We start from the raw sequence: 11469 nt of genomic DNA on the forward strand, positions 1-11469 counted from the left end.
GAAAGTTTTGGAATATTTTTCCTTTCCCCACTACCGAAACACAATAATAAATATTTTAATAAGAAGGGTCACACTGACCTATTAAGATTTTGTTTACATCTACCTTGGAAATATAGTTTTTGCTATTTTTTAAAAAAAAAAAAAAGTTTTCACAGGTAAATCAATAACAATTACAATTTTAACAATATTTCAAGTGTAATTTAAGAGATTTGTTGTATTTTGAATCCAAACTTTCTTTGTAAAAGTCATAAAGTTTATCAAACTGATTTCAAAGTGAAGGATTCATTAGTTTGAATAAACATTGAACCAAACACTATAATAACATCTTAGTTGATCATTCAATATACTTTATTTTTGACAGAACATCCCATGTTTCGGTCGTGACTGCACATTTCCGGTAGTGACAGTAATGTGTCGGTAGTGACCACATCACATGACAGGATTTTAAGTTGCATACTAAAACACTAATGATTTGCATAAATGCTAATAATTTGCATAACTGTACTAAAATTTTATTTCCCCCAAACAAATGATCATGTGTTCCCTTTTGTCACTACCAAAACAATGACGACACTACTGAAACTTCACCATGTTTCGGTCGTGACAATTTTAGTTTTGACTACATTTTTGAGCCGCTCAAAGATGCTAATCAGCACATGGTTAGCTAGCACAGTTCTGAACAGTTTTACACACATAAAAACTACATTTTATCAAATAACACAAAAAAAACAAAACAATGATGTCACAACCGAAACTTCACATTTCAGTCGTGACTATTTCGGTAGTGACATGAAAATGCAGGACTTTTTTTTTTTTACATAAAGTTTTATGATTAAAAAATAGAAATATAAAATAAATATTTTTTTAACTTCACTTTAAAAAAAAAAAAAAAAAAAAAGAATCTAAAATATATTTTTAAAAACAACAATGGAAAAAATTGCAAAAATTATTTCAATATCATTTTCACAAGTGTAAATTTAGGGGTTAGGGTTCGGGACAGACACTTTCCCACCTGAAAGTACCCAATAAATGATGATTTTATATATATTAATTTTACTGATATTTTGAATATTATTGTGGGATTCAATAGATAATAGAAGGATCTAAACATCTAAAATTTGAATACTTAAATGCTTTTTAAACGTGTTTGGGGTTGTGGGACAGCAGTTTGCATCAATTCTGTAACGGCCCATAAACATATTGGAAATGAATTATCGCACTTTAGATGTTCCGATCAAATCCGAACACAACAAATCAGACGAAATCACAACACAAGAAGCACCAAAAAGTATTGAAGATCAGTTTAATGTGATCAAGATCATATTGACTGTAACATCAACACAGGAAGCACATGCAAGTGCTTTATAATACAAATCTAGGGGCGTGAGCAGGACAGATAATGCTAGAATGTGTTATGGCTAAATGTTTTCAGGACACAGACAGCGTCTGTTAGCACCGGATTCGGATCAGATCGTGTGTGAACGAGTCCAGATCAGACTCAAATGTTACTGTACACTATATGATGATGATGACGATATAGCTGCCCTGTGTACACACACACACACACACACACCTGAACATTTTAATGCTTGTGTTTAACGTCTTACAAACAGAACAGAGAACAAACGTCCATCTGAAGTGTTTGAGAAACTCTTTAACAGATTATGAGACGTGTCCGACTGAGTTTTCAGACACTGCTCAGTGGTAACGGCAAATCACTTTAATTGTAGTGTCACAATCATTGTAAAACACACAGCTAAAGTCTGACGAAGCTTCATAAATGATTTAATGCTCTGTGATAAAAGAGAAGGCGCATAAATCTGGATCCTGTCAGTCAGCATCAGCATCTCACTACTTTCACACACTTCAGATCAGAGTTCACACAACATCCGACCTCAAAACCAACATCTGAATGTGTGAAATCAAAGCGGAAGGTATTTGTTTGCTGAAGGTGAACTGACAGGATAAACAAACGGGAGGAATATCAGTTTCTCTGCCTTTATTAGTGTGTCTCTCTCTTTTCCTGCAGAACGACACCCGTCTTCATCGCATTAGGATCAATCTATGACATGAAAGTAAAAGTCCTGAAAGCATCAGCGTGAGGATTTCAGACTGAGCTCTTGAAACGGCGAGGGGAACGTGCGATTTACACGAGCTCTTCATCTCAGCGCCAATAAATAACTGCAGCGATCGGATAAAACTCTCTCTCTCTCTCTCTCTCTCTCTCCCGATTCCGGAATAACAACACAAACAAGGTTAAAAACACTCCGGCGGTTTCCTCAGGTCAGCTCCTGTCCTCGGCGGCCTGCGCTGAAAACATGAGAAACAGAAGATGAACAGAAAATAGTTCTAATAAAACTGAAACGAGCAACAGTGAGACTTAAAGTGAGGTTCAGCTCAGGTGCTGTGTGTAATATGATGTCATGATGATGATGTCATACCTGCGAGGCACGTGTTCAGTGGTTTGAGGCGCTTGTTTCGTATCTTGAGTCTCTCCCGTCGGACTGATAACTGAACAGACACAGTTATTACTGTAAACATTCTGCTGTTTTCACATTCATCTTTCTTTAGTGACTATAAATTAATAAAATTAAAATAACTTAATTACAATTCTAAACATCAAATCACGAATACGGCCCTATTATTTGTACAATGTAGAAAACGCAGACAGAACAGAGTCAGAAAAATGGAATTTGCTGTATAACATGGAACATCAACGAAATTGGCAAATTTTGGATGAATGAATCAAAAGAGCTGCACACTTAATAACTTTATTACATTTACAGTAATATGTTTAAGTTGTTAAAGCTTTATGAATTCAATTGATTAGACATGCTTTTTGATTATTAAAATGTAATAAACCACTAAAATAGAATCCAGAAAAATGAAAATGGAAAAAAACAGAATTTGTGATTTTTGAGTGGAATTTGAGCGGAAAAAATAAAATAAATTCATAGTGTCCTAAATTTTTTTTTTTATTATTACATTTTAACTTTTAACTTTTAAATTTTTTTAAATGAAATGAGTGTGCGTAAGGTTTTTGATTATTAAAATTTAATTTAACCATTAAATTGGAGTCCAGAAAATGGAATTTGAAAAAAATAAAACAATAAATTGTGTTAAATTGTACAATTTTTATAATTGATTAATTAGACATGCTTTTTAATTACTAAAATTTAATTTAACCAATAAAATTGAAAAAAAAAAAAAAAAAAATTTTTGAAAAACATTTCATAGAGATCTAATTACACATGCTTTAATTACTAAAATTTAATTTAACCAATAAATTGGAGACCCGAAAAAAAAAAAAAAAAGAAAAAAAAGAGAAAAATGGAATTTGGGGAAAAAATAAAACATTAAAAAGGCTTTAATAACAATACAACATGTTTTTTTGTTATAAAAACTATAATTTTCTAAACTGTTCTTGAAAGTTCTGGAATCACACAATGAATCATGGTTAACTCCCTAACCTGTTGCTTAGCGCTGTTTTTATTTATTGCCTTTTTTCACAATCGCGTATTTCAGCAGTCATCATAAATTAGGTATCATTCAAAAGCTTAAAAACTCAGCATTCATCCTGTGAAAACTGTTTTGAAATCAGAATGTGTTACGATGGAAAGTACTTTAAATCCTTTTAATCCTCCCCCTAGTGGACATTGTCATGTTTCATATTACAAAATTTATTTTAACTACTTTATAGTCAAAACTTTTCTAATCTTGACATATTGTCGGAAAGGTCTGAATCTCAAGCTTTTGATATTTGGTGTCTGTGTTGTGACAGAAGTGATATTTGGACAGAAATGTATTAATCTGTTACAGGAGAATGCATCAAAAAAGTGTCAATGTGGGTGACACCCGGTGGCTTTTTTTGGTACAGCGCCTAAAGAAAATCTCATGGGAACTTTAATTTTTGTGATATCAACTTCAAATTTGGAACACAACTTGGCTAGACATATGTCTTTGAGTAAAAAATTATTTTGTAAAATATATTTTATATAAAAATAAAAACTTTTTAGTATAGCACATTTGATTTACAGTTAATTTAAACTTCTATAACTTTTCATACTTTCAACAATCTGCTGAGTGTCTTCTTTAAAACAAGACCAAACTTAGCTCTATATTCCAAAGCATTTTTAATTGCAATGATTTAAGTTTGGATAGTGCATTTTCATGTCTATGCTCAAAAAGGGGGTTGACAGTTAAAGGGTTAATTTAATATATCAAAATGTTTGAAAACAAGCAGTTTTGAGTTGATATGCTGATGGGGATGAACATGACACATGGATTAGAGAGGAAATGATTGTATTCTGTGAGCAGAGAGATATTAAATCAGGTCCATTATACAGTTACTGACCAAATCACGGTCAAGTATCCCAGAGAGCCGTGTAATAACCAACAGCACGGGGCCTTCCAGGAACAGCGTGTCATTACCTGATCCGCCGTCTGTCTGCCGCTCATCGCTCTCTCTCTCCTGCTGCAGCGAGTCGATGTACTCCTGACTCAGAGTCTCGTCTGCATCTCCGATGAGGTAGATGTTCTTGAAGCGATGATACAACATGGAGGCTTTAAACATGATCGCCTCGCTGCCACGAAACCACCGCATCTGACGGCACAAACACGAGTTATGCCTGCTCTTGTGTTGAGGAGACTGAACTATAGTCAGTAAACAGCGAGTGTTTACCTTTCTGAGCGTGTCGATGAGCTCGCTGTGGTTCTGGATGTTTCGAGACGAGACGGGGACGGTGCTCAACTCGTCCAGAGCCAACAAACACTTACTGACATCCTGAGAGAGACACGGACATTAATGACGGTGAACCCTAGATAAAACGATAATATATAAATGATATGAAACCGGTTCATACTGGATTGTCGAGCGTCATTGAGATTCTGATGTCACCGTGCAGCCGGTAGAGCAAAGAATCTGTGACGGACAGAGAAAGAGCTGAAACACACACACACACACAGTTAGAGATCTACACACACGTGTGTCGATACAGATGTTTCAGTGTGATGTGTGTCTCTCACCTTTGCGCTCTTCCTCTCTGCTGGTGTTGTTCTGCTGTCTGTTGAAACACACACTCTGTTAACTAACCAGATGTGATGCAATAAGAGCGACTTTTCCACGTTAATCAGAGTTTGTCATAACCATGTCTTTATGCGCACTGCACTCGATCAAATCAACCCAAAAATCACAGCCAATCAGAAGAGCGTGTGGGCGGAGTCTCTCACTGCACTCACAACCAAATCAATCCACAATCACTCTGATTATCATGTAAAGACAGCTTTTATCACAGTGTTATAATAAGAAAGATTACTATTACTCTATATTTATTATAATTATTGTTATAGCGGTGGTGTGGGCTATTTTATCAAAACTGGTATTAGTTATCATTCTCGGGCTTTAGTCTCAACACCAGCTTCAGGATTAGACTCCTGTGCTTCTGATCTCACTCACTCTGTGTTCCTGCTGTCAGGTTCTCCGTTCTGCTCCGTTTCTTTCTTCTCGCCCTCGGCCGGTTTAACGGGGCTGCGGTTCTCGCTCCTGACGCCGCGGCTCCTCTCGGGCCGTTTCTGCGGCTCCTCGTGTTGAGCGGTTTGTTCAGTGCCGGACTGTGTCTTTCCCCTGGTGGACGTGACCAATCCCTGCAGGGACTTCAGCACGCTCTGCCTCTTCTCCGCCGGGATCTTACTCCTCTACGAGAGACAGACACACAGAGAGACGTCAGCTCGCTCCTGCTCCGTACGGCTCCTTCTCCAGCGCTCCCGCCCGCTCTCACCTCTTCACCTCTCGGATGTTTCTCCTCTTTTGTCTCATCCTGCTTTTCGGAGATGCTCAGAACGTCACTCTTCACCTCCTCGGGTTTATTCGCCGACTGTGTCTGTTCATCCTTATCTTGCGCTTTTATCTTCTTGACCTTCTCCTCGTTCTTCTCCGGTTCTTCAGGGACAGACGTCTGCTCTTCTGTGAGCCGCTTCCTCTTTGAGCCTGTAAATTGATCAGATTAGAAGCTCTTTATGGTAATAATGACCATCGAGATTATAATGAAAACATGAAAGGACATCCACAACTTTACATTTAACTTCTGCAATGTGACTTATTTGGGAAAATTTGGGAAAAAATAAAATCGAATCGGGATAAGGCAAGAATTTTTGTATGCACTAGCATAATAATATAATTCTGTTAATTTTTAAGCACATCTTTCATAGAGCAGCTTTAAAATAACTATAAGACCAGGAATGTTTATTAACTCTTTCCTCGCCAATGATGGAATTCTGGCAATTCGATAAAATTTTTCAAATTTTTAGTTTTTCCATATTAATAATTTTTAATATTTAATTTTGTTATATTAATACTGGACTGAACGTATAATAATAATAATATATAATAATAATATAATAATATATAAAAATAATAATAATGCATTTTTATTTAGGGATACAAACAGTAATATAACAAAAGCAATATACTTCTGTTTTAATTCACTTTTACACATTAGACCGATTTTACGATTTTGAAAAGTAGTGAAAATGAAATCTAAATCTTTACTGCTGTGTCATAAACTTTGTAAAAATGGACACTTTAAAGCTAACTAGATGAGTAAAGTTTGATGACAAACTTTGATGTTGGCTTGACAATGTCTTGTCTGAAAATTTGACAATTTTAAGTCAATAAAATGTTATTAACATGTTCTAACACATTGATAACATGTTTTAGCAAATTGCTAACACAAATTAACACATTGTTGACATGTTTTAACAAGTTGTTAACATGATTTGGCAGCATTTAATGTTGCAGACAAGTTTCTAGCACGAGTTAACAACAGCTTGCATGATTCAGTACATTGCTAGCATGTTTCTATCATGATTTAACATATTGCTAACATGACTTAACACATTGCTGGCATGTTTTAAATGCTTTAACACATTGCTAGCGTGTTTCTGCTGCATGTTTCTAGGTAGATCACCTGCTGGGATGGAGGGGGCGGAGCTGCTCGTCACTGGAAGAGAAACAGGCTTGTCTGGGACAGACGTCTGCTCTTCTGTGAGCCGCTTCCTCTTTGAGCCTGTAAATTGATCAGATTAGAAGCTCTTTATGGTAATAATGACCATTGAGATTATAATGAAAACATTAAAAAGACATCCACAACTTTTCATTACACTAAACCTGCATTTTACAATTTCAAAAAGCAAGGAGTTAAAATGAAATCTAAATCTTTACTGCTGTGTCGGTTCAGCGGCAGCTTTATAACTTTGTAAAAATGGATTTAAGACATTTTACAAATAACTAGATGAGTAAAGTTTGATGAAAAACTGTGTTGGCTTGACAAAGTCTTGTCTGAAAGTTTGAAAAAACTTATGAAAGTTTGACGATTTTAAGTCAATAAAATGTCATTAACATGTTCTAACACATTGTTGACCTGTTTTAGCAAGTTGTTAATATGTTTCAGCAGGATTTAGCATGTTGCAGACAAGTTTCTAGCATGAATTGACACTGTTAGCATGTTTTAGCATGTTGCTTGCATGATTTAGTACATCGTTTCTATCATGATTTAACACATTGCTAACATGTTTTAAGCACGATTTAACATTGTTAGCATATTTTAAAGTGTTGCTAGCATGATTTAACACTTTGTTAGCATGTTTTTAACATGATGTAGCACATTGCTACATGTTTCTGCATGTTGCTAGGTAGATCACCTGCTGGGCTGGAGGGGGCGGAGCTACTCGTCACTGGAAGAGAAACAGGTGCGTCTTTCTTCAGAGTTCCTTCCTGTCTTACATCAGAGGCGGTTTGCGAGCGTTTGTGTTTCAGCGCGGGCGTCCTGACCGGCGCGGCAGTGACGTCACCTGTGGTCTGGGTCAGATCTGCAGTAGAGCGCGTGATCCTCAAGGGCTGAATGATTTCAATACAAAACAAACAACATCAGAAACTCACATTCTGACATAAACCAGGTTCAGATGTCACAGATAACAGCATCACACAAACCTTTCGGTGACTGTTAGCATCCATCCGTTTCTTCACAGTTGAAACAATCTTTCTGTTCAGTATGTGTTTCCTGCGAGCGGAAAGTGTCTTTGCCACAGCGGCTCGTCTCGTTAAAATGATCTTCCTGGACGGCAGCATCCTCCTTCCCGCCGCGACCGTCTTGAGCGATGTCACTCTCTTCGCAGGCGCGACTTCAGTCGTCCGTCTTTCGTCGGGCGTGATGATGTCTGCCGTTGAATCTCTGGAGCGCGTCGACCTGGTTTCGGTTGTTTTATCATCCGTCGACTTGACAGGTTCAGACTTTGTTTTGCTTTGAGTTTCTCTCCCACGTGGCGTCGCTGCTTTCGAATCGCCTTTCGACACTGAATCTTTACGTGATCCAGTCTGGTTCTTGGCTTCACTCTGATTTTCTGCTTTCTTCTTCCTGTCTTTCAGTTTCGGCCGACTATCTGACAGTCGTTTCACCAGTGCTGCTTTCTGTCAGAGAAACAAAGTGCTTTTCTAAAGACCCGTTCACACCAACAACGATAGCTATATTAGCGTCCACACCAGCGGACGATATCGTTCTGTTTATTATAAGCGCTGCAGGTTTGTCGTCTGTCGCTTTAAATACTCGAGCTCTTTAAAGCAGGATGATTCTGATTGGCTGTCAATGTTTGTATTATTCATCAGCTGGAAAAAAAAAAAAAATCATTCTTCGGGCTCATTCACACAGAACGCGTCTTTGCATCTAAAAACGTGAGCCAGCGCTCAGGAATGATTTAAAAAAAAAAAAAAGCGCAGCGCACAACACGAGGGTCTCAAAACGCGCTTTTGAGATGTGATGCAATATCGGAAATAGGCAAAAATCTTTTACCTTGACACAGTGTTTTAAAAACGTGGTGTGAGGTGCTGCAAAAGACGCAAGACTTGAGCGTAACGGTCATACGTGTCCGTCTGACGCGCGTTTACATAGAAAAACAATGGAAAAGTAGCGCACTGGAATAGAAAAACACGTTCTGTGTGATCAGCCCCATTATCGTTCTCTGTGTCGTTATAGTTGTGGCATTCTGCTATTCTGTCTATTTGGATAACGATATCTTTAGCGCTATAGTTTAAAGCGATATCTTTAGCGCTATAGTTATCGGGCCTTAACAGCGAAAATCACTGACCTTTTGACCTCTGAGGCCCACGCCCGGGTCGTTCTCAATCTCCCACATGCCCTCCTCGAACCCGCCCCGTTTGATGGGCCGGCCGTACTTCTCTTTGTTTGGCCAGTAGGGGACGATGTCTTTGGAGAAGAGGAAAGTTCTGGAATAGGAGAGATGTTCAGAACACAATGCTAGTTATTATTAGATAGCAAGTGACAATGATAAATGCTTCAAACACGACCTCATCACAATGTGTGTGATCGGTATCCAGATATCAATTCTGATCAATCTATTAAGATAAAATATATATATGGTATCTTTAACTGTTTGTGCTTTTCTTAGGAATAAAACACATGACCTTGGTGCTGTTAGTGGTGCGAATCTAACTTTGTGTTCTCATTTTTATATCCTAAATTATGACATACTAAATCAAAACTAAGGCATAAAAAGTCAAAATTATGACACCCTAAGTCATAATTATGAGAAAAAGTAAAAATTATATAACACCTAAATGAAATTACTACATAAAAAGTCAGAATTATGACAAAAAGTGAATTATGAGTTGAAAAGTCATAATTATGGCATAAAAGTTGAAACTATGACACAAGTCAAAATAATGACATACTAATTCAAAATTGTGACAAAAAGTTGAAAATTCAGACAAAAAGTCGAAATTGTGACACTCTTAATGGAAATTATGACAAAAAGTTGAAATAATGACAGTCAAAACTGACTTACTAAGCCAAAATAGACAAGAAGTCAAAATTCTGAGAAAGTAGAAAATAAAGACAAACTCATTCGAAATTCTGACAAAAAGTCAAAATTATGACATACTAAATCGAAATGACGACAAAAAGTTGAAAATATTACAGACAAAACTGACATACTAAGCCGAAATTGACATACTGACGCAGGAGCCGGCGTTCAGACGTACACACAGAAGCTCTGCAACGTACATAGCGTAGCAGAATGACAGAGGAGAGACGAATCTGTTGAATAAAGTTATTAATTTGTGTTTTGTTTTTGCACACAAAAAGTATTCTCGTCGCTTCATAACATTAAGGTTGAACCACTGCAGTCACATGACTGTTTTAACAATGTTTTTACTACTTCTGGACCTTGAATGTGGTGATTTCGTTGCTTTCAATGGAGGATAAAAAAACCTCTCAGATTTCATCAAAAATATCTTAATTTGTGTTCTGAAGATGAACGAAGGTCTTACGGGTGTGGAACGACATGAGGGTGAGTAATTAATGACAGAAATTTCATTTTTGGGTGAACTAACCCTTTAAGATGAATTGTATACATAGATATATATTTGTGCATTATAGCTAGAGCTTTAAGGTTTCTCTGTATAAAAACGCTTATATATACGCGGACAGTAGAACGACAGACTGGCATATCTTTGGTTTAATGAAGGATGTGTGTTTTGTTTTGGTTGTTTCATCGTGTGTGTGTGTTTGATTTGAGTTCACTTACGTTGAGTGTGTTCCATAAAAGAAGATGGGGATCTTGTTTTTCGGGGCTTTTCCTTCACCAATCTGAGTGACAAACAAAACAACACACAAACAGATTTCAGTTGACCTCATGATGAATATGCCTTACATCTGCTGTATATAAACTCACTCTGGCAGGCCAGAAAGGATAACCCTTCATCTTAGCAAACACTACATCGCCTGGAATTAAATCGTCTGTGTTCTGATCAGATGTCATCTTCATCTAAGAAAACACAAGAGTTAATTAATAACACTCAGCATGTGTCACCAACACATAAAAACAATAAACAAAACACTTTACCAGCAGAGACAGCTATTACATGCATTAAATTAGGCTTACGGCTATGAATTTGCCTTTTTAAAACAATAATATGACTTTATTCTTATTATTTTATTGCTACCGACGCTAAAGTAAATAAAATGATAGCCATGTTTAGCTAGCTTCAGGCTAACACAAGCCCATTGTTTGTATATGAACTCACCTTCACTCCCTTCTGCATATCTCCTTATTCTAAGACTATTTTAAAAACACTTTGACTTAAAAACAAAACGGAAAATACGCTAAAAATTAAAAATATTATCACGAGATGAATGAAAGGACATGGAGACTTGCGAGAGTGTGTCTCCCCTCAGCACTGGTGGAATAGTTCAGTCCGCGTCCCGCTCAGCAGCGTGCGTGAGGAATGTACCACTACACACAGAGAGAGGGGAGGTTTTGGTTTAGAATTATTCTAAATATAATAAATAACACGGATTTCTTCACAATGTTAAGGCGAATAACCACATGTTTTTTGTTATTTAATCACGCAATAACTTAAAAGATCTTCGCGGATTAAAAAACTAAATTTCGTCACGT

The 11469-nt window shown here is 36.9% G+C and overlaps 1 protein-coding gene across 3 annotated transcripts; it reads right to left on the bottom strand.

Moving 5' to 3' along the window:
• Positions 1-1289: 1289 nt before the first annotated feature.
• psip1b (PC4 and SFRS1 interacting protein 1b) lies at positions 1290-11276 on the bottom strand. 3 transcript variants are annotated; one of them, XM_051879825.1, is made up of 14 exons: positions 11096-11276; positions 10744-10836; positions 10597-10658; positions 9139-9277; positions 7988-8464; positions 7699-7894; positions 6966-7064; positions 5778-5986; positions 5456-5694; positions 5026-5063; positions 4863-4921; positions 4682-4783; positions 4432-4603; positions 1290-2511 (listed from the first exon to the last, which is right to left on the bottom strand). In XM_051879825.1, the coding sequence occupies exons 1-14, from the start codon at positions 11111-11113 to the stop codon at positions 2393-2395; spliced, it is 2022 nt and encodes a 673-aa protein (XP_051735785.1). In that variant the 5' UTR covers positions 11114-11276; the 3' UTR covers positions 1290-2392. The 3 variants fall into 3 exon arrangements, with proteins under 3 accessions (XP_051735785.1, XP_051735784.1, XP_051735786.1); XM_051879824.1 differs by having other exon boundaries at positions 4863-4942; positions 11096-11275; XM_051879826.1 differs by lacking the exon at positions 6966-7064 and having other exon boundaries at positions 4863-4942.
• Between the last annotated feature and the right edge of the window lie 193 nt (positions 11277-11469).

The sequence above is a fragment of the Ctenopharyngodon idella genome, chromosome 22 (assembly GCF_019924925.1).
Source record: "Ctenopharyngodon idella isolate HZGC_01 chromosome 22, HZGC01, whole genome shotgun sequence".
NCBI lineage: Eukaryota > Metazoa > Chordata > Actinopteri > Cypriniformes > Xenocyprididae > Ctenopharyngodon > Ctenopharyngodon idella.